This window comes from Melampsora larici-populina, assembly GCF_000204055.1.
Source record: "Melampsora larici-populina 98AG31 unplaced genomic scaffold MELLAscaffold_12, whole genome shotgun sequence".
NCBI lineage: Eukaryota > Fungi > Basidiomycota > Pucciniomycetes > Pucciniales > Melampsoraceae > Melampsora > Melampsora laricis-populina.
The window spans coordinates 42,881-65,378 of NW_006768776.1; the positions used below are offsets into that span (position 1 = coordinate 42,881).

The window sequence follows — 22,498 nt, forward strand, 5'->3', positions numbered from 1 at the left end:
TGGACGGTCTCACTTAAAAACCTTAAACCGTGTTAGTCTCAAGGTCACGTTCGTGTCTCGTTCTCACCTCGAGTTATATCATTTCATTTCACTTCATCAATTTCATCTTCGTCGCCCAATCTTTGTCCTCGATGGCTTCTAAAAACTTCTCCGAGTCCTTTATCTCTTCCTTGGTGTACAGTACTAAGTAACGAAGGTAAGCTAACGATGCCCAACGGCCTTGACGGGCGATTCTTTCCATCTTTCCTCCCAGGTTGAATCTTAGGGATGCGCCTCCCACGCGGAAGGAGTGACCACTCCACGTCGCTGGGCTTGTTCGTCCCCAGACTTTGCTGACGCAGTTCAAGAACCGTTGTTTCGATAGGGGTCGAGGTGAGTCTTTCTCCATGGTCGAGAAAAGTATGCTATCTGGATTCTGATTTGGGTGTCTCTCCATCCAGCGTTTTAGAGTGATAACAGGGTCTAGCACATTCAGTTGCTGTTGGAGGTGTATCACTTGTACCTCTCCCGGCTTCGCCGTTTTTGCTTTGCGGAGGTGTAGCTTTGCGAAGTATGTGCCTTTGATAGATCCGAATTCGACGTGTCTCCGGAGCAGCGCGCCGCTCTCGATGGTGGTTCTTGTCAATTCCCCCAACCGTGCCATTCCCCAGAAGGCTATTAGGGCGATCGTGCAAGTGAGCTGTTCCGTGTCTGAACCGTTATAAGTCTCTCGCATAAGGTTGAAGATCTGTCTTATCATGATCGGTCGTTTCAATGTTACTAATGACTTCTCTTCCTCGCTCCGCTTCGTAGCATTCAACTGGGTTTTTACGACTTCTTGGTCGGCCGTCGGTCGAGATGTATGTCTCACAATGTGCCAAGCCCTGATTCCGTCGAGGTACTTTTTGATGGTCACCGAGTTTAGAGGTCTGTCTGGTCTGTCTCCTAGTTCTTTGCTTGATCCGCTCGCCCACGCGACGAAATCGTATATATCTTTGTCGATGATTCTATTGTCTGCGTTGAAAGATCCTGATGTTTTCTCTTTGAATTCTTTGAATTTCGAAACCCCAGAGTTGTAGCCTGCGAGGGTTGTTTTTGCCCAGCTACCGGATGCGGCATGACGGCCTGCTCTCGATGCGTTTGCTGAGGCGTCGACGAAGTGGCGGGGGAGATCTGGCATACTCTGGTCTGGTTCTGGGTTGGGTGAGGACTCGCCTCATCGCTCTTGCACCACCCGACCATGTAGGTCCTCCGGGATTTGGACAAGTACCATGTTTGAAACACGTTTCTTCGAATCGTAACCCCTCGATAGTCGATCCGCCGCATTATCCTCGGATTTCACCCTTCGCACCTCGATACAAGATTGGTCGTGGATCAACAGATGTTGCAGCTTCCGCCATTCGTTGTTGACCGCCCGATCTCGCGACTTTCCGTTTCTAATGGCGTTCTCTGTTACGGTGTTGTTGGTGAGCATGACAAACCGTCTTCCTCCTACCTCTTTCAGCTCTCTCAACATCAAATAACCTAACCGTGCTGCAACCGTCTTGGCCCACGCAATGCCACGCCGCAGGCCATTGTCAGAAGGTTCATCCCAGTCCGAGCAAAGGCAGAACTTTGCCCATCTCTTTCCTATTATTACGCCTATGCCGTAGGACGTCGAGGCGTCCCCTACCCATCCTACGTTCAGGATCTCGGGTCTAGGAATTACTCGTCTTGGTTGTGCAATTGTGAGTGCCTCTTTCCATTCTTTCAAGTCTTCCAGAACGCACGCCGGTGTTTCTCTTCTAGCTGACCTATGTACCCATTCCGCCATGTGATGGTGGATATCTACGCAATAGGCCCTCATCTGGGGGAGGACCATCGATGTGTGGTCTAATTTTCCTGCCAACCGTTGGACCTCTTTGAAGGTATGTGTCTTTGACAACATGAAGGTTACTATTTCCTCTAGTCGTTCCTGAACTTTTTCGGGTGGTAGCCGGACTGACTTCTCTACGCTGTTCCAAAAAAAACCTAGGTAACATTGCTCTTCCGCGAAGTCTTGTGCCTTCTCTACATTCTCTACGACCCCCATCTTCCGACTTAGCTCTGATTTCTGCGCCAACGTAACTGGAGACCTCGTGTGTTTTTGGCGGACGAACATCATGTCGTCCACCCAACGAAACGCTGCCGCTAAGGGGAAATTTGCCAGCATGACCGCCTTCCAGGCGTCAGCTACCTGGCCGAAGACGCCGCAACCTGCGACCCCTCCGGATGTGATTCGAGTATCAAGAAGAACTTGATCATCGAATGTCCTGATCATCAGGAACCTCCACTGGGCAGGGTCTGTCGGTATTTGCCGATAAGCCTTTGCCCAGTCGTAGATTGCTAACAGTAGCTCTTCTGTTGTCAAACATAGGAATTCCGCTACCACGTGGAAACTATCCCAGGTCGTCTCGAAATCCTCTTTATCTACGCCTTCATTTACGGATACTATTTCTGGGTCATTGCGCGGGAAGGATAGATCGTTGATCGGTCTCGTGGACCCGTTTCCGTTCACAACTGCGCTGATGGGGCTTGTTCGGAAGAAACCGATCTTAGCGTGCACCTCTTTCATCAAAAAAGGGCCTGCCATACGACCTGTGGCAAGTTCCACGGCGAAATTTTCTAGGATTTTCTCTTTGGCAGCCTCGGCAGAGGAGTGGTTTGGGGGTCAGTAATATGGTACATCTGGTATTTCAGCGTGGTGAATACCTTGGTCAAAGCCGTGTCTTAGTCCGTGTAAAATGTGTCTGTGTGAGTCTAGGAGGCCTGCCCGTTCAAGTTCTTCACGCCACACTGGCAGATTCATCTCACATGATGCTCTTGTGGGCCATCTCCTGGGGTCCATCATTGGCGCTCCCATTGGGCTAAGTTTTGTTGGGGATGACCTTAAGAATTGGCAAACAGGACGAACAGGGAGTGGGATTCACGGAAAAGTAAGTCTCATCATCTCACAACCTCATGTGTGGAACTGGGCAAAGGGTAGGGGTGAACTGGGGCATTCCGTTTCCGCGGGGCCATGACCAGACCCCGCCTTCTGGTTTCACTTGAAACGTGGACTTCAATTTCATTTGACTGTTAGCTTACGCGTATCTCCCTTTCCCCCTGCCTTTCCTGCCCCTAGGGCTTCGGCTTCTTGACGGGCTACACTTCCGGTATTTTCCTCTGTCTTCACGATGCGCTCGCCCACGCTCGTAGTCACGTTCCCGACCTCTGTCTCGATCACGGTCTCTATCCCGGTCTCTCTCTTCGTAAGTGTTCCTTCTGCCGCTCTCTTTTGCGCGTCGCGCTGTGGCCTCTCTTCGCTCAGCCTCTGACATTATCTTCCAGCGGGATGAAGGGATCCAGGAGTCATCTCTGGGGCGATCTCGGTCTGACTGGCGATAGGATGAAGTCGATGTGGTTGCCGCTTTCTTTGCTGAGGTGGAGGATGACGTGGTTCAAGCTAAACCGGTGAGAGGATTGAGGTGTGCCAGGGGGCCACCCGACGCGTAGGGGTTTGTCCAGTAGGCCATTTCTTGCAATGAGTATGCGACCAGTTTGGCGTCTTCGAAAATCACCGTTTGTAGAGTACTGAAGTTTCTGATCCGATTATCAACTGTCTCTCTCATCACCCCTTGACGTATACGGACACAGTATCTCAATCCTACCATCCATCCAAATTTCTCCCGGATGCCCATTACCACCTTTCGATGGCCCTCGAAACGCTCGGCTAGTGTTTGCCAACCCGCCTCCGCCACGTACTTAATGAAGAGATCCATACAATCGATCCAATCCTCAAACTGCATCGTCAGTTCCTCAGGAGGAGGGTTTCCGCCGTAAACTCGTAGGGACGCACTGCCCTCTTCAATACGCGATTCCGAGGGTGCTTTCCTACGGCTCCATTCGGTGTGGTCGTCCGCGAGGAAGTATCGATTGAATGTTGTCAAAGGGATGTACGACCTGAAGGTCTTCAACCATTGGGTGAGTACTGGGGAGAGCTGTGTCAAACTCTTCTCCATCTCTTCTGTTGTATCTGCGACTAACAGTCTCCCGTTTTCTACGACGTCGCCGTTTCTCAGGACTAGACGCCCTTTCTTTGTGGCTAGCAGCACTTTGACCATCTCGGCCTCTTCCTCGGCAGATAACCCGTTCGTGTTTTCGGGTGGTGGTCTCGCTGCTTGGGTGACTTCGCCGCGGCTTTGAAATGGCTCTTGCCTCTGGGTACATCTTGGTGGAGGTGCCTCCCTTGTAGGTGACGGAGTCCTGCGAGGTGGAGGTGCCTGGTCTGGTGAAGGAGGTGAGGGGAACCGGCTTCGTGGAAGTGAGAAATGGTGGTTCCTTGGGGGGGACAAGCCATGAGGGGGTGCTAAGGACCTCGTCGTTGGTCTTTGCCTCGGTTGGGTGTCTTCTTCCAATTGGTGAGTTGGTTGATGCCAGCTCGGCTCCTGTGGAAAGCGCTGCGCTAATGGTAGGCTACTCCTCGTGTCTGGGCTGGGCTCTTCCGCAATCAAGGTGTACGGGCGGGCGTTGGGTAAACCGCTTCTACTTGCGAGTGGGGTTTCGTGTCTTAGGCCGCTACCGCTTGCTTGTGGCGCTGCGTCGATGTCCTTCGGCCCGGAGTTTGAGCCCAAGAGATAGTTGAGTAAGGCATTTCCTTCTGCAAAACGGTGATCGGCGAAAAGCTGTGCAACCAATTCATTTGGGTTTTCTAACGGAACTGTTCATGATTTAAACACATTCCTCCATCAGTCTCTTGTTTGTCGACACGTGTCTAGGATCGATTTCCACCCCACCCCTCGCCACCCTATCTCTCTAGGTTCTGTGGCTCCTGAGGATCAGTTTCGGTACCCAGCAACCCTATATCTAGGTTCTGTGGGTTCAAGGGATCACTGTTGGCATCCGTCTTCTGGTGGCTCATGGATCTCTGCCTTGCCCCCCCCGTCGGGAATCATGGCTATCTGCCTCCCGCCCGGGTTCTGGGACTTCCAGTTTTGGGTTCGAGGGTTGAGACGTGGATATTTGGGTGTGGGGGTGGGGAGGTATTGTACGTTTCTCTGCAGAAATTTAATCTTACCTGATCCTTTCCGATAAGCTGACTGGTCTTCGTCGCCAGAAGGGGTTGGGCTAGTGTGGCTGTGTGCCTTGGCCTTTCCCTTCTCGACTGAGGGTCTCCAAGAGATACGGTCGTCGTCGTCGGAGTCGATGGGTGGGACTAAGAGTAGCTGCGCCCCAGTTGGCTTGTCTTGGATTCCCTCAAGAGCTAAGCCGTCTAGGTCTTCCTCTTCTCGTGTGTTCTCTACGTTTTCGCTGTCGACTTGTTCGCTGATTTGGGCTAGCGACTGGCGAGCATTTGTTGATCGGCGAGGGGTGGCAAGAGGAGGGCCTGGAGGTAAACTGAGGGCCACTGATCTAGCTCTGGTCCAGGCTGGAGGTGGTGTTCTCTCTGCCGTGCCCGCTGGGCCTGTGGATTGTGATTGGCGAAAGTTTGATGCCACTGGTTGTTCCCTCGTCTCCGTATAAGCGATCACTCTCTCTGTCGCTTCCGTCACTGCTTTGTCCATTTCTTGCTGGTTGTTTACTTCCATCTCTAAGGCCTGATTTATCAAAACTTATCTCACCGATGAATTGTGAGATTGTGGAAAACTTGAAATGTCAGATCAATTGTGATCACAGTGAAAGGTGTCGAGGGAAGGTGAAGTGGTGTCGCACGTATAGTCTTGGCTAAGAGATTTGAAAATCTCTTTGCCGTGCGAGCCTTTCACCGCCTCACCTTTCACAGGTCGCCCCAAGATTTCATGGACGTTTGAACCACCTGTGTTATGGTGGTTCGGATCATCCAAAACTTGAGCGCCAGCAAAAGGACAACCAAAGGGAAAGCTCACTGCAAAAGGCAAAGTCAGTCGTTTAATTAGGCTACGTTTGGCTGGGGTTAATTAATTTAATGTGCCTTAAAGTCAAGTGCATTTTGTTGCCACAAAATGCGTTAATTTTATTTTTCTCCTTTTTTGAATTTTTGTAACTAATGTACCTTATAATGCAATTCATGTTTGGCTGAAGTTGATAAGATTTGATCAACTTCAATCATCATTACCTTTCTTGACCACCATTTCAAACTTAACTCCTTCATCTCAAAAACCATGTCAGACTCTGACTTCTCATCTGACAAAGATCAATGGACCTCCTCGTCCTCGTCATCGTCATCGTCAGCTTCCTCAGACAGCAATGAAGAACTGATGGAGCTCCTCATCGGTGCTGCTCGTGATCGTATTGAACTAGCAAATCGCCCCAAAATTCCGTGTCGGACGTCGGCACATACAGGCGCTTTGTATGTGTGTGAGGTTCACGAAGGGAGCCCAGTATGCTTCCGAGAATTATGCCGAATGAACAAAGTGGCATTTAATGGCCTAGTGAGACATCTTCAAGGAGACCTCGAGGATACCAAACATGTCACCATCATGGAACAAGTGATGATATTTCTTTTTGTGGTTGGAAATGCTGGGTCAAACGCTCTCGCCTCCAAGAGGTTTCAACATTCTGGAGAAACAATCTCACAATATTACAATAAGGTCCTCTTGGCTCTTGAGAATCTAGAATCTCGATTGATCATCCAGCCGAATCCAGGAGCTCCAATTCCACAATCTATCAGTAGCACTCCAGTCCTTTATCCCTGGTTTCAAGGATGTGTTGGAGCTATTGACGGAACCCATATTCAGGCAATTGTTCCAGAGGCCGACCAGGCTCCTTATCGTAATCACAAAGGCACCTTCAGCCAAAACGTGCTGGCAGCTTGCGACTTTGATGGAAGCTTTACCTTCATCCTTGCAGGATTTGAAGGCAGAGCACATGATAGCCGGGTTCTTCAGGTAGCCCGTCAAGACGGACGCTTCCTAGTTCCACCAGGTACGTCAATTTTCTTGAAGAACTCTTTGTCAGAAACTTTCTAACAAAAATTTACATATATAGGTAGATACTACCTTGCCAATTCTGGATTTTCCAACCAAGAAGGCTTCTTGGCTCCTTACCGAGGTGTCCGCTATCACCTCAAGCAGTGGAGCTTGGGTAATTGGCGCCCTCAAGACTACAAAGAACTCTTTAATTTACGACATTCAGGTATGCGTAACGTTGTGGTGATCTATTTATGATATCAAGCAAGAAAATTAATCATCTTTAATTTACCAATTTATTAGCAAACTTCAATATAGCAGAGAATTCGAAATTCAGGTTTTCAGATCAATTGAAGCTCTTAGAGGCTTATGTATACTTATTAGCTTATTATTATGTCATATTATTTCAAAATTATTATTAAGATCAACATAGTTTACTTACAAAGTTATTACAAAGAGACAGAAAAAGAAAAGATAAGAAAAATTCGAAAATATAGGTGTAAAAGTTGGAAAATGGTTTTTAGCTTATTTATAATTAAGTTATGGGTTTTATGAGGTTAGAATATGAAAGAACAACAGTTTATTATACAGGAACAATTTTAATATTCAAGGTTGATAAGGGGAAACAAGAGTTATTAGGGAAAAGGCACTTTTTCGAAGTTGGTAAACAAGAGGTACACGTGTAGTTTAGTTGTGTAATGGTGGTAGTGATGGAATTTAAGGTTGCCAAGAGGATTTTCCGGGATTTTTAAGGTTATAGAAGATGATGTCATATTACATGAGCAAGAAAAAGAGAGTAGCAGCTGTGAAAAGTGAAGAAAATAGGTGAAAGTCGTCGAAAATGGAGGTTTTCAGCTAATTACATATGTTAAATGACGTCAGATAAAGTTGGTAGATAGCTCATTCAACGCAGAAGAGTGGATTACATAATGCACAACCTTTAAATCATTAGTAACGGAGGTGTATGTAAAAAGTTATAAGGGAAATAAGAAATTGGTGTGAATCTCGAATTTACAGTCACAAGTCACATGTAACACCAAAAACCTTAACTTCACAACTCAATATCTTACTCATAACTCATCAGAAGTAGGTCATGTAGGTGTCAGAAATGATCAGTAACACGTGGGCTACAAGATGCACTTTAGTAATCAAACATTGGAGCACATCCGAAAAAATTCGTAATCTCAAAAATTGGGTTTCAGCTAGTTTACAAGGAAAAAATCACCTGTATTCATCATAAGAAGTGCTGTACATCATATTATTGCGTCATTGATCACTTTTGGCTGTGAAAATTACATCATACATTAGTAACAAGATCATTACATTGCGTCATTACATGGTTTTTAGGGTTATTTAGGCGGATTTGATTGGTTTTTGAAGCTGTTGACTGTTGTAAAAGTTGTTACATGTGGATATAAGTACTCCTTGATGATTTTAGGATTGTAGCGCCCTTTTCTGCATCTTATACCTTTGTTGTAGTGTTATAAATCATCATTTATTTACTATATTTGTACTAAGATCACTTAAATCCGCCCCTTCAAAGCAAGGAGAAATTTATTTACGTGTGTTAAAGACTACAAGTCTAATTGGGAATAATACTTACAACAGTATTGCTAGTAATAAACATAGTGTGTGACTTTTTTGCGCTTAAAATCTGGGAATAATACTTAACAACAGTATTGCTTTATTTTCTCTGGTGCTTTATCTATTTCTCTGTTATCACAAAGTGGTCAGCAAGTGCCCTTGTGCTGATTTCTTTGAAGAAGGCAGTCTTTAGGCAACTTCTACTATATTACACGTAGTAGATTATCCCTTCTTAGGTGTTGTAAAGCTCTTGTTGAGCTTTAAATACTACAACGTGATTGAGCGTGTTTTCGGAGTCTTGAAGATTCAATTCAACACCCTGGTACACATGCAAAGGTTTCCTGTCCCAAGACAAGGGGCACTGGTTGTGGCTTTAGCAGTACTTCACAACATCATCAGGCAAAGCGGTGAAGACTTTTTTTTTGAAGAGTTTGATCGACAAGAAAGAGAACGTCAACTTACCTGGGACAAGGCTCAAGTGGTGGCTTACTGTGCACCAACAGCTGTGAGAGGGCCAATGCTAGTGAAGATCATGATACTTTAGCTATGGCCATGTGGCTTGATTACCTATTGCATCCTCATCGTGTTTAGGGAAACTTGTATAGTTTATTCACTAAAACTCATAGTTTGTATTTGAAAAGAGAGATAAAATGTATCATATATACTAATGTTTGTATCACAAGAACTTTTGTAACACAGTATTTTAATAAAGATAACTTTTGATCACAACAACTTTTGACTATTGAAAGCAATAACTTTTGAAAACGATAACTTTCCAAGGTTGAAGAGTTGAGGATTGATTTCCCTTGATGAATACCTGTCTTCTGAAAGATTGATAAATTTGAAGCAAGAATGTGTCATCAGTAAGACAAGCTTTCAAAAAGGGATACATCAAAAGCGTTGAGACAATACCTTCATAAGCTTACAGTTCATTCCTTCTTCTTCTTGAGTTCATCAAGCTTTTCTTTCAACCACTTAAAACAGAGATCGTCTTCTAATTCCATAAAGAATTCAGCATCTTCCTCATTTCTTAAGATTTTAGCTGCAGCCATACGATCCGAGTCTTCTGGAAAATTCTGTTTACTAGCTTCTTTGAAGCGCGCCATAGCTGAAGGTTGATATTGTTGAGGAGGTGGAGGGTGAAGGGCCTCCCTTTTGATCCCTGCTGCTTCAACAAGCGCTTCAGCTCGAGCATCAGCTGGAGCATCTTTTCTATTCTCTTTTTCAATTAGAGCTTGAGACTTGAGTGCTGAATTCTCTGTAATTTGCTTGAGTGAAGTCGCTAGATTTACCGGTGGCTTATAAGAGCCACTTGGCTTAGATGATGATGCAGATGTGGGTTTGAGGTTGGGAACATGATTAGATGAAGTGAATGGTTTCTTTGAAGTCGAAGCTGCAGAGTGATCAGCCTTTGAGGTCTCTACTGGATTGGATGTATTAGGGTGAATTGCTGGTTTAGAGGTGATGGACGAGTTGGAAGGTCTTGGTGGGAGTGGAGGTGGGAGTGGGCAATCGACATCCTTGACTCCAGGGGGGTCATCTGTGATGGAGTAGTGAAGAATGGAAGTAGTGAGCTTTTGAAGTCAAGTATGAAGAGAAACACACTTACCTGCTAAGTCGATGACTGTTCCTTCCTCACCTCTTTCAACAGGCTCATCTTCACTGTTGTCGAGTGCCTCCTCAGAGGCTGTTAGTGAATACTTGCGTTTCAATTTCTGCGTACTAGTTCCTGTTTGATTAGCACCAGCAATCGGAGTAGAACCTAAAAGATAGTTCATTGGTTCAAAGTACTGAAATCCATGATCCTTGAAGATCTGGGATCCTGGGTGTCCCTTTAACAGATTGTGAGATTGATCAATGGTGGTTGCTGAGAGAGATTGAGTTGAGATGACCTACACGGATCCAACCATTCCAGAACTCTGCATCTCCCTCAACAATCTGTTTTGCTTCATTCCAGCCCAAACCCGATCCTTCTTTGAGATCACGCATGAGACCATATTGACGCTTGAGCTGTGAAAGAGCAAGACAAACTAATCAGTCAATGTAGATGGTTTCAGAAGTGATATAGAAAGACTTGGAATAGCTTACAGTAGCAAAATGGTTTTTGAGTTGAGCAATACTGAGATCAAGTTCATATGTATCATTTAAATCTGTTGTAGCTTTGCCCCAAACCAATGGCGGAAAATTGTTATCAGATTGATCATTGTCTTGATTACCATCTAGAAGTGAGTCAATTAGTGTGCGTGTTTGGATTTCAGTCCATTTGGCTTGAGGCTTGGGAGCTTGGGAGCTCGACTTGGGTGGTCGACCCATTGATTGAATGATTGATGTCCTGTTTGAGTTTTGAATCTGGAAGGTGAAATGTAGGAGTCAATTTGTGAATGCAAATTTGTTCAGTATTTTGGGGGTCAAGGATATCAATTGGGAGGAAACCAGTTTGAGGGAAATAGAAATGAAATTGGACACAGTGGGATGGGCTTGAATCTTATCAATCCCCATCCCAAAACCATAAGGTCAACCGTGAGGAGCTGGGGAGGTGGCAGCCTGAATCTTATCAGTGCGCTTGGATTTCCCAGCTTGAGGGATAGACTGCTGGATTAAAGAAATGGAAGGAGTTGAGATGAAAAGATCTCCTTTAATTACCCTTGAGTGAAATCAAAATGTGAAGTGTAGAAAGGAAATCGAGTGTTGAAAGGGTTGAATTGAAGGTGAAAGGTTTGGATGGGTTGAATCCAAGGGAAGTGGTGAAAGGGTTGAATCGATGAGAAGAGTGGTGAGATTTGCAAAAAAAAGACAAGTACAAATTTAGCGAAGGGAGGACCAATGGACGGGTCAAGAGGTAAATTTGGTTGGGGGATCAAGGCGATTTAATGGATTAATGCACCTTTTGAGCAAAATAATCGACTGTCGAGTCGATTATTTTTGAGTGCATTATTGGTGCATTTTGGGCAGTTTAAGTCGATTAAAATTTTGCATTAAATCCCAGCCAAAGCACTTTTTTTTAATGTGCATTAAATTCGAAATTTAATGTAATTTTGGATTTAAGGTACATTAAAATGCACCAGCCAAACGTAGCCTAAATGATTCTGATTTCACAAACTACTTTTTTCGATCATTGGTTCTATAAATATTGGACACTTGAATGTGAGATAAACTTGGTGTTAAGCCATCGGTATCTTTTTTTTGCTTTGTTTCATGGTTTCTTTCATGAGGCGTTCTAACCACATCAAACCAAATCGTGGAGTTGTTTGCGTAGGGTTGTAATGTTGTGCTTAAGACAGTCCCTACGTAAAACAATTCCCTATCATCTTTTTTTGTAACTTTTGTAAGCTTTATGTAGTCTGATGATTTGGTTTATATCAGACATCTGAATGTGAGATGGTATCCTTGGTGTTCTATCATCGTGGTCTCATTTTGGCCTTTGTTGAAATTTTGTTTGATGAAGTCATAACCACATAGAACCACATATGTAGAACCACATTTTTTGATCATTTCTTGGACAGATATATATATATATATATCTATATATATATCGCCGAACACCCTTCACCCCTCACATTTACCAAAGGTTTTGAACTTTTGGGCACTCAATTTAGGGAAACCATAAACAGGGGTCGACGCGTTTTACATATACAGATGGACAAGATGCAGTGTTATTTTAAAATTGTCACTTGCGGCAATTCAAAATGAACCCAGGTTGTATGATGATTCCATATACGGCTGACCATAAATAAGGCGCAGGAGTCCGCAAGATTTGGCTCAGTTTTGATCGTGTGGTTCAAGATCCTTGAGTCATTTTGGTGTGTACTTACAACACCCGACGTCAGCGCAGTACAGCGCAGAATGCGCGAAACTGCGCTGCGCCAAAAAATCGAAAATTCCAAAACCCACTGCGCTGCGCTAGGGCGCAGTGACCCAAAATCTTTGAGGCCCCTGCGGTGCGCTCCAGCGCAGGTAAGTCCAGCGCAGCGCAGTGGGCAAAAAAATTGTTTTTCTGGCGGATGGAAAGCCCATTTTTTCAATTTTCCATTGGAGAAGTGACACATCCACTGCGCTGCAAAAAGGCGCAGTGGCGAAAAGTCGAAAAGCCCCTGCGCTGTGAAAAGGCGCAGTCGCCATATTTTCAAAAACCCCAGCGCTGTGCCACAGCGCAGTCGCAGGCTGTGCCTCGCAGTCTGCGCTGCGAGTCGGGTGTTGGTACTTATCATTAACCAAAGACAATATTGATCAGGTGATTTAGATATTTTTCAAGCAAGATCGAATGGCCTGTTCGCGTCGAAGTTTTCATAACGCCGAGTATCTCTATTTGATCATGTTTTGAGCTGTTTGTATGCATATGTACTAGAGCTAAATCATGATGGATGGAGGTCGAGGGCCAGATCATGTACCAATATAGTCAATTCAGATGACAAAGTTGAGGCACCGCACCGAGACTCCGAGAGGATCAAATGGGTCACAAGCTCCTGATTCTTTCTCTTTTGTGTTGAGGGTGCAGACGAAGTCATGACTCATGACGCCATAGAAATACTTGATGATGACGCATACTAAAAATACTCTCACAATTGAGAAATTAGAATAGATCGCGGGTCTAGCCGGGGCTACAGATCAAAGCAAAGCGGTGCCAGTGGTGTTTTCTCTACAAAGCACCGATCAAGATTCAAGAGTCAAGACTGATCACTCATGATCCTCCTCTCTCGACGGAGCTGTTCTATGTTCAATTATATTCAATCATGAGCCGGCACACGCACCAGCTGTCAGTCTATGTTTGCCGCTACACTGCCACTCGGTGATGATCCACCGTTGGATGATCAAGTGAGCAAGAGAGGAGAGTCCATTCAGAAGTTACTTGACTCACGAAAAAGGCGTACATCAGTATCTCCTCTGCCTGTGGAAAAGGTATAAATTCGGTGGACTCTGGCCTGGTATTCGGTTTCCATCATCCACAGTTCGTCCATTGCTTAAATCGTGCTTCATTACAATCATCTAAATCTAAAAACACCCATCTCATCATCATCACCATCTAAAGTCAAATCAGACTAAACCAAATCCAAACATGTTGTTTTCACGTTATATCACCTTTGCGGTCATCCTTGCTTTTGCAATGGTCTTCAACGTTGCCATGGCCGGTCGTAAGTCCAAATCCTTAATGTCATTGACATCCTTTGCGCGTCCTTGCTGACTTTTTTTTTATAATTGACTTCAAAAGCCTTTCCGTCCTTCATAACTACAAGCCAATATGTGAATTGGAATCCAAGCCTATACGCTTGGAATTCTCAATATAACTGTCCAACCTACAATCAACAACCATTGTTTTATTTAAACAATCAATATTTCTATGAGCTTGGAAATATTCGATACTATGTTCCAGGTAGTACTTTATCACCCAACATTTGTTTAACATACCCTGTCAATACTTGGACTCCATTCAATTACAATGGATATTCCGCCTGGAGCTGGAACAGCCTTAAGCTCCGTTACAATAATGGATGGAACTTTTTTTGAAGAAGAAAAGGTTTGTACGTTTTTTTTTGAAAATCAAAGAGCTGGATGACTGATTTTGTTTCGACTTCCTTTTTATTCAGTCATCAATGATAGCTAAGCAAATGTAAAGGTCAAAGCAAAGTTTCTTCGGTTTTATGTGTAGTCCATGACCCAGACATGTGAAGGTTGTATATGTAGTCCTTGATCCTAAACCTTTGCAGCTCTATTGACTGTCAGTTTCCACGTTTTTTTATCTTTTCCCATTATCTTGTTCTCGTCGTTTCACATATTTCATACATCATTATCTTGAGAAGGACTGTGTGGTAAACTTGAGAAATGTTTTCTTCCCGAGCTCATTTCTTCTGTTTTGCTTTTTGTATAAAGTCTCACTTATCTCTGTATGCTGTCTCTGTGATCGTCTGTGTCTTGAAATCTGTGTTCGGTATCTCGTTCTGATCTATTGACTTGCACGAGTTTATGGTGTTAGAAATGAGTTCTAAACACAAGTTCTGAAGTCTACTTCAAGCCCGTTGGACATTGCATATCTCCGTCTCTACCTGACATGTGGTGGTCATAGTCCACAAGTTCTACCTTTCCATGAAAGTAAGAAACAACTATAACACACGAGCTGGACATAATATGTCTGTGAACGAGTTGATCTGAATGCATATATGTAAACTTTCCAAATCCAGCAATACAAACGAGTCCACAAGATACAAAAGTCAGGTACCAGTGATTAAAACGAAAACAACAAAATCTTCGGAATAGAGAAGAATTCAAAGCTTATGCTTATAATGAAGAATGTCGACGATGAGACTGACTAGTCCTTGATGCAAAGGAGAAAAATGACCCATCTATGTATCAAGGTTGATTCGAATCTACCTCTGATCACGATGGCTCTGAATTATGTTGAACGACATTGTCTGAGATCTTCAGAAAATACACTACAACTGTGATGTGCAAGTAGATGAGATAGCCTACACCACCATTGATATTTGAAAAGGTTTCCACAGACTTCCCGTATTTCCCGTATTTCATCACGATCCCGGCTTACAATGTTCCTATATCAAAGTCAAAACATCCCATTAATAAAAGAAGACCGCAAGATAGAAAGACGTTGACAAAGATTCAAACTTGTGAGTACTATCACTCACAGAATCAATTGGAGAGTTCCACCACGATTCCCTAGCATGAAGACCCAATAGATAGACCACCAAAGCATTCACACTTGTACCAGCATCAAGCGCACCTGAGAGAATATAGTTATACTTTCCTCGTCACAGATAGTAGAAGTATACCAAAGATTTTAGCTGAGTTACATTCGTGACTAATGTTAAATGAGACATACGTCATGAAACCAAGCTGTACGACGCCGTAAGGCCCAATACTGGGACAAGTACGCGCAGAGAAACCCCCCGATGATGCTGACATAATACACAATTTTTCAAACCGCAGCTTCGAAATCAGTCAGGAGATCAGAGAAGATGATAACGAGGGATAAGTGGAACTCACACGTTGTTAGGGTTCCTAGGTGCTTGAATTGCGCCGTGAAGAAATACTAACAATATTCAAACACATGAAACACAAGGGCATCCAAATTCAGAAGGTCGTCTTGCAGGACAGATTCGATTGAACAAAACCCACATGGTACACTGAAATACTTCCATGCGATTCTAGGAACTTTCTTGGAAAGGTACCAAGGAATGAGTGGTAGTACAAATCCTAATGGGATCCCTAGGAGTAAGATGGTATATCGACCCGAAAAAAACCTAAAAGGACCAATTAGTCCAGCTGAGTTAGATGAAGAAAGTTTATAAAGAATAATGTTAACAAGCTGAAGAATTAAAAGTAGCAAGCTTGATATCCTAGGCGTATACATAACATCACACAAAGCGCACCAACCACACTTCCAGAGTAAAATAACTCTGGCTTCCGTCCGGTCCATTGTCCTGTTGGATCAGCTATAGTTCCATCTAGATATTCTCGCTTATCAGCAATCACCAATCGGATGAAGATATAATTTACTACAGCTCCTATTGCAGTACCCATGATTCTGAGTGCGAGAATCGTTCGACTGGCATTAATCTCTGCTAAATTCAAATTGAAGATTCGGTCTCAACACTTACTGACTGATGAACATGTCCTTCGGCGGGATTTCTATAAGATCAACGGATGTGTGATGAGTCCACCATATTCTCATCATTGTAAATTTAGGGAGAGCATCTCAATGAGACAGAGCACTCACTAGCATATATACCAAGCTTTAAGTCTGCAGCCAGGTCTAAGCATTGGTGCATAGTCATATAACCATATCTGGTGAAGAGACATCAAGAGTCAGCATGGTGTGTGGAGTTCCGGTCGAGTTAAACCTGTGACTTACACTTTGAAGACGACATTAGCTAGAGGCTTTCCCCTAAGAGAATCCGTTTATGATAAAACACATCAGATTCCAAAATGCCCAGTTCACGAGCCTTATGAGACATCGTAGACACTCACGGAAACAAGATACCTGCCATAAGCTCAGCTGAGGAGTTGTCAATAAGCGACCGTCAACGTCCATTCACAGAGAAGATGGCAAACAAGGGTAAAGATCGACATATTAATCTGAATGGGTGGGTCTTACTGATGGCATGCAAGCCAATATTGGTGTTCGAGGTGGCTTTGACTTTGAAGCAAATACAATTGATGGCGGGTATAGCGCACCTGTCAGTATCTGGGGCGCAGTAAGATCAGATCACTCGCTGCACGCACTTATACCAAGTGGGATCGTAAAGGTCATGGCCTACAAGGATAAACGTGGATTTGGAAATGATGGAAGCAATGAGACACGTTTTCTTCGTAAGCTATAAAACATTTTTGGTGGTTTGACTCACCAATATAAGAGCAATGACGAGTCCCCATACAGGAATCTAGTAATTTACATGAACCGTTACTTGTCGTTTGCTGAAAACAAACAAAACGTAACGAAGTTCCACATATGACTGACCTGCAAGGGATAGACGATGACTACGTATAGAGCAGCGATACCCATGGTTGTCGAAATCGTGATATACCACGAGGCAGGAACCATGTCATAATTCCTCTCCACCATCTCTACATGAACATCCTAGTGTCAGGTGACAATGGTCAAGGAAGTCATACATGTCAATCATTGGCATTTGTAGAAAGTTAAGAGATAAAGATGAGCGTACAGAAGAAACCTTTGATCTTGCGTCCATGGCCATTCGAATATCATCCCAGTGAAAGAGAAGCACTGTAGTGATAGCTGAAGTTAGAACGGCGAAACTGATGCCATAGTATAGTGCATAATATGGTGTCAATTGGATCGGTCCCATCTCCGCGTATCTAAAAGTTTGAATTCAGAACAGATTATATAAAGTGAGCATCATGACTCCATACGACAGTTGTGCCTACTCTACTAATCATGTGATACTCAAATATATAGGCTTACTTCTCCAGATCCAAAGTGAGATCAGGCTTCACAACCGCACTGACGTTATATCTTTGAAATTTAGAATCAAACATATGGGCTGAAATTGCATTATCACCAAAGCTTTGATACTACGCATCTCAAGCCCCACAAAGGATTTTCCTAAGAATTCAATTCGATTCTTTGCAAAAAGGGACATCATTAAAAAACAATGGGTACACACATTCCAAAAATCAAAATACCAGAGTAACGGTACAAGAAGCCACATTGACGAAATCAATCCAGCAAAATAATTGCAGGATGAATAAAACGGAGTTTGTAAGGAGGTAGACGTGATCACCGCCCAATCAAAGCTAAGCGTAAATAGACCAACTCCCGTATCTGAAGAAGGGGTGAAGATAAGAATCCAGAATTCCGAATACGTTCAAATTCATTGATCTGTCTAACTCACATGCAGATCCAAGTACTCGCATAAACTGGCTTTTATTATTGATTAAGCATAAGACGGCAATACTACTCAAGGTCGGAGCAAATACCGTGGGCAGGAACTTGAATTGATGACATGCGGCAGAAGTCAAGGTAATATCAGCCTCATGAATGACAAACCTTCAGAATTCTCATGGGAAGACTAAGGAACTCACCTGATAGATAGTGATTGCAACAAAGACAATCAAAAAGAATCGAAATCTTTTAGTCATGACATCATCTTGTTGAGCCACCTTTTTTCTTGTTGTACCACCCGCTTTGGAATGTAATGTGTTATAAGTTGACATGATCACCAAGGATGAAGGCCAAACCATAATCGTCGGTCGGACCAAAAAACTGTAGGTAAGTCCAGCAAGTCCAAATCCGAGTAACTGTGTGCTCAGGACTAGTAAGAGTCCTCCAACGTGGTCAATGTCTTGCTGTGTGATACATATCATCAGGAAAAATTAATACATATTTCGAATATCTAGATGAGATATGAAGGTCAAGTAGCTGACGTGGTAGTATAAATCCTGTACGGCCACAATGTCTCCTGCATAAGCGCTTCCAGATGCACCCGCAGCGAGAACACCGATGAGAAGGTGCTCTTTCAGCGTAAAAGGACCAGGGTTTAACCTGAATCTCCATGTCTTCGAGAGTCTGATAGTCCATTTCGGAAGTAATCGTTCCAAAGCCTTCCCCACTGTTTTCCATAGAATGAGGTCAGTGTGGTTTGATTATCTGATTGGAATCACCAGATATGGCCAAGGAATATGACTCAACTAGGATAACTGACGAGAATGATGAGAAAGTTATTGAAACCGATCCCATTACTTTTGAAGAAAAAGATTTGACCCACGGCAGCGCCTGTACAACCGAGTAGACCACCTAATAAAAAAACTCTAAAAGAAAGCGTTGTCTGTCGAACATCGTCATCCAGGCTAACTACATTATCGACGATCGAATGACTGTTCGACCGGGAACGAGGTCGAAGTGAAACCAATCCAACATCCTCAGATGAGGAAGCAGGACTATCCAGCCCAGAGATAGGAGGGTATTCTGGAAATCCTTCGTCGTCTACCTCTGAATCGTGGAATTGAGACTCGATCAACCTCGCAGCTTCTTGATCGTTGCTAGACATTCCCGTTGCGTGCCCTGAGCAGATTTACCAAAATCGTCGACGCTTCTAATTCCTGAGACTAGGTGTTTTTCAATAATTTCGAGCAACGTCGGGTCTTGTGCTAGGATCGAGGGAAGAAGGTGAGTTGAGACTCGAGAGGATCGTCAAAGAATGCTGAAGTTGCGCAGACCGTGACGCTAAAGGTCGCTGCTGTGACGACCGGTGACGCCCCGACTGCGCCGTGTGGTACATGATACCACACATGTACGTACAGGCCTAGCACATAATCCATGTTCGGTTGAACGGAAGGAAGAAAGGTTGAAGAGGTTGATAATATCTGCGAAGCTCAGCAAAAATCAGAGAGGCTCAGCAAAGCTCAGCAGAGGAGTAATGATGTAGAGCAGCTGCAAGGTTGTGCCGAGCCTTCTGTAAATCGATGGTCCCGAAAAATCAAAATGATCATCTTTCCACAGTAGAACTTCGATATATAATCAAACAAATCCCCACTTGCAAGTAACGGCACTCCATTACCTTCATATGCTCTAGGTTTCATACCAACAAAGCCTTTGAGCAACCCTCACCCCTCTTTCATGCCTAGGAAGCCAACACTATTGTGAGACAATCTGGAAATCATTGCTCTCCTTAGGTCATTTGAAAATATTTGATTTGACTCAATTCTTAGCGATTCGCCTATGCGACTTTCACGGAAAGGCTCTACGTAGGAGTTCAGATTTCTAAAGGAAATTGAGTGCATGATGTACATACATATCAAGTTCTTCACGCCGCCTTCGGCTGACAGATCCTTGCTTTAAACGAGGCGTTCCCAAAGAAAGCTTTGGCTAAACTTACGCGCCAACTTACAACTTCAGTTTTGGCGAGAGACGTTGGAAAAAGTCCTTTGTAGTCTGCAATCCAACGGAAGAATAGGAATTCCGCCGGAGAGGGTGGCGCCGTAGAATTTTCAATTGGTTGCTTTACAGGAGCACAAGTTGTGCTTAGTTGGTGCTTAAATCTGTGAGAAGAGCAATCAACTCGAGAGGTCAGAGGATGTCAGGACATCCTGTCGCTCTCGTCATCACCGTAAGACTGTTCCAAGCACTTTTTGATGACGAATTCAATTTGCTTGATTATCTTAAGCCACAATCTTGTCATGACTGCTGATACACAAACTGAAGAGTCAATGCACGAAGCATATGGCTTCTTCCAACTTGCTCCTCTTATCGTTCAAGCTCAACAAATCCCTTCCAATAAAGCCTCTTCCGGCAGACTAAAAATATATCACTTTGTACATACTCGTGTGACACAAGTTGCTTGTATAAGAAAAATCGACGCAATAGCACAAATCGGAAGGACTCAACAATAATACATCACCATACTTACCCATAAATTCTTCTCCCATATCTCTCTAGAGAAAAACTGTCGCGTCAACAAAAGACTCAACTAACAATGTTACTTTGAGCTGTTAATCAGTTGATATAATGGTTTTACAGCCAGGTATTCTAGCAAGAACCAACCTGCAAGCCCAGAAATCGAGTATTCAGATCACCGCGTCCTCAGTACTCCATGGGTGCTGCAGAAGCCATATCTTGATCGAACCTTTGAAAATGGTTCTGATGGTAGATACATTGTTAGCCGATTGATCCTAATGGCTCTTATAGACTTCAAAACCTGTTACTCTTACCAACAGATAACGAGGCGAGTCTGCATATTCAGCACCCCTGATCTTGATTGTATATGCAGCATCCTCAATCTTTTTCAATGAACTTCGCATTGTAGACACTTTCAAAAAAACGCAATACGATATGGTATCAGCATACTCTTCAGATGATACAAACGATCAACTGATTACTTTTTTGTTCAAAGCGATATAGGTTAGGTACCAGTCCTTCCAACTCTATTATATTTGGATGTAAGATGGTGATGATAAGTAGGAAGATAATAAACATGGTCAATTTCAAGTGGTGACCAAGACACGAAGAGGAAAGGAGAACAAGAGCAAAGACTAACGGAATTTCAAGCTTCGGATAAAATCAATAGCCTCTTTTGTCACTTGTGCTCCTCTTTCCGCTCCATTGCCCAAAGAATTAATTGCATGACTATAAGAGAGATCACGAATTAAGAAGATGATCACTATTTAAACCCAGCATTGCTGGAATGGTTCAAAACAGAGATGAAAACAAGAACCGAGGTAGTCCTAATTTACCGCATAAGTTCACCTGTTAGATCAGCAACGCCTCCTAAGTAATCTTCAATGGTGATGGTGAGCATAAACTTTGGGGCCGTCTCGGATGGAGCCTGAGGGAAGCTTTGGAGGTACTCTTCAATCTCGTCTTTGGTAATCAATGTACGTGTGCGCAGATACTCGCAGTACGTTTTCGCTTCAATCTGAGCGGGATGGTCGAAGGATGAAGGAAGTATTGGTTCAGGATCCCTATGATCGAATAGAAGATAAATACATACGAATTCTTGAATACCAGGGGATATTGATCGATAATACCTAGGGAGCAAATTGTCATATCGTATCAGGATCAAACCTCTAGAATCAAAAGAAGTGCAGGACAATAAAATGACCTGAAAAACTCATCAGTCGAGCTTAGTTTGCTAGAAACCATCCAAATCGTCTTGACCACTTCGGCCATCATTCGATCCGCCTCAACAAAGAGGACCTTGGGATCACGTTGATTGGAAGTAAGTCGATGAAGATAAAAGATGACTTTCTTCGATGCCGATGTGATATCTCGGCTTAACTTGATAATAGCCTCACGTCGATCATGCTACCGATGGTTGGATTGGGAGAAGGAGGATTCGAAGGATGTAGTCATTTGAGTCAACTTCACTGCTGATTAAACTCCTTTGCGGGATTTCTTCAATTTCTGACATACGTGAACATCTAACTCGTTCGCGAACGATTGGAACATTATATCAATCGACATTTTCTTTTCCTTGAACTTGATGATCAGGGTAGTATAAGGACGCGACTTCTTGCGCGATCGGCGCCTGCCACATACGGTCTGACTCTGGGTGACCAGGATTCAGGATTCAGCCATGAGCCGCTGAGCTCTGGGTACCGTAACCTGACGATCGTGGCAGACCCGGGCTCGGGCTTACGGATCGCCATACTTATCCGCTGGTTCGGGGCCGGGCGGGGCAGGATTCACCTGCTTGTCACCGAATCAGATTCACAAGATGAGTGGTCGCGCGCCTGTGGAGATCGGTGGCATTGAATTTGCACTTGACCCCATTGAAAATAGTTTGAGCTGGGATTCATGATTCCATTGACTTTTGATTCTCGATCGAACTGAATTTGATTAATGAGGACCCCGGAAAGCTCCTGGAGAACAAACCGTCCTCGATCCATTCCGGCCCCGGCCCTCACACTTTCACTATTTGCCCCGAGGAGAGGTGGGTTAACATGGATTTCTCGGTGGTAGGAGAAGCGCCTTGATCAGGGCTCTCGATTACATATACTTTCAGTTTTGTACCACGTGTAATCACCGAGATATCCGTATGTAAGTACCCGACCCGAGCCGGTATGGATTTTCGTCGGTCTGGGGG

General features: G+C 44.0%; 4 protein-coding genes across 4 annotated transcripts; 1 reads left to right on the forward strand and 3 right to left on the reverse strand.

Annotated features, from left to right (window-relative positions):
* Nucleotides 1-4,865: 4,865 nt before the first annotated feature.
* MELLADRAFT_105044 (uncharacterized protein) lies at nucleotides 4,866-5,540 on the reverse strand (the record flags this gene model as incomplete). The annotated part of the gene is made up of 2 exons (XM_007408547.1): nucleotides 4,866-5,033; nucleotides 5,280-5,540. The coding sequence occupies 2 exons, from the start codon at nucleotides 5,538-5,540 to the stop codon at nucleotides 4,866-4,868; spliced, it is 429 nt and encodes a 142-aa protein (XP_007408609.1).
* Nucleotides 5,541-13,500: 7,960 nt separating this feature from the next.
* MELLADRAFT_105045 (uncharacterized protein) lies at nucleotides 13,501-13,949 on the forward strand (the record flags this gene model as incomplete). Its single annotated transcript, XM_007408263.1, has 2 exons — nucleotides 13,501-13,576; nucleotides 13,654-13,949. 2 exons carry the CDS (start codon nucleotides 13,501-13,503, stop codon nucleotides 13,947-13,949), a joined length of 372 nt encoding a protein of 123 aa, XP_007408325.1.
* A 635-nt stretch (nucleotides 13,950-14,584) lies between these two features.
* On the reverse strand, nucleotides 14,585-19,113 carry MELLADRAFT_124190 (uncharacterized protein; the record flags this gene model as incomplete). The annotated part of the gene is made up of 21 exons (XM_007408546.1): nucleotides 14,585-14,989; nucleotides 15,083-15,196; nucleotides 15,277-15,352; nucleotides 15,441-15,486; nucleotides 15,573-15,719; nucleotides 15,827-15,981; nucleotides 16,055-16,085; nucleotides 16,174-16,241; nucleotides 16,309-16,341; nucleotides 16,425-16,452; nucleotides 16,552-16,593; nucleotides 16,680-16,710; nucleotides 16,802-16,837; nucleotides 16,915-17,034; nucleotides 17,120-17,273; nucleotides 17,380-17,489; nucleotides 17,582-17,739; nucleotides 17,810-17,906; nucleotides 18,000-18,263; nucleotides 18,342-18,526; nucleotides 18,607-19,113. The coding sequence occupies 21 exons, from the start codon at nucleotides 18,962-18,964 to the stop codon at nucleotides 14,966-14,968; spliced, it is 2,277 nt and encodes a 758-aa protein (XP_007408608.1).
* Nucleotides 19,114-20,480: 1,367 nt separating this feature from the next.
* MELLADRAFT_84874 (uncharacterized protein) lies at nucleotides 20,481-21,876 on the reverse strand (the record flags this gene model as incomplete). The annotated part of the gene is made up of 8 exons (XM_007408545.1): nucleotides 20,481-20,553; nucleotides 20,629-20,722; nucleotides 20,793-20,837; nucleotides 20,951-21,039; nucleotides 21,147-21,328; nucleotides 21,404-21,440; nucleotides 21,515-21,717; nucleotides 21,826-21,876. 8 exons carry the CDS (start codon nucleotides 21,874-21,876, stop codon nucleotides 20,481-20,483), a joined length of 774 nt encoding a protein of 257 aa, XP_007408607.1.
* Nucleotides 21,877-22,498: the final 622 nt, after the last annotated feature.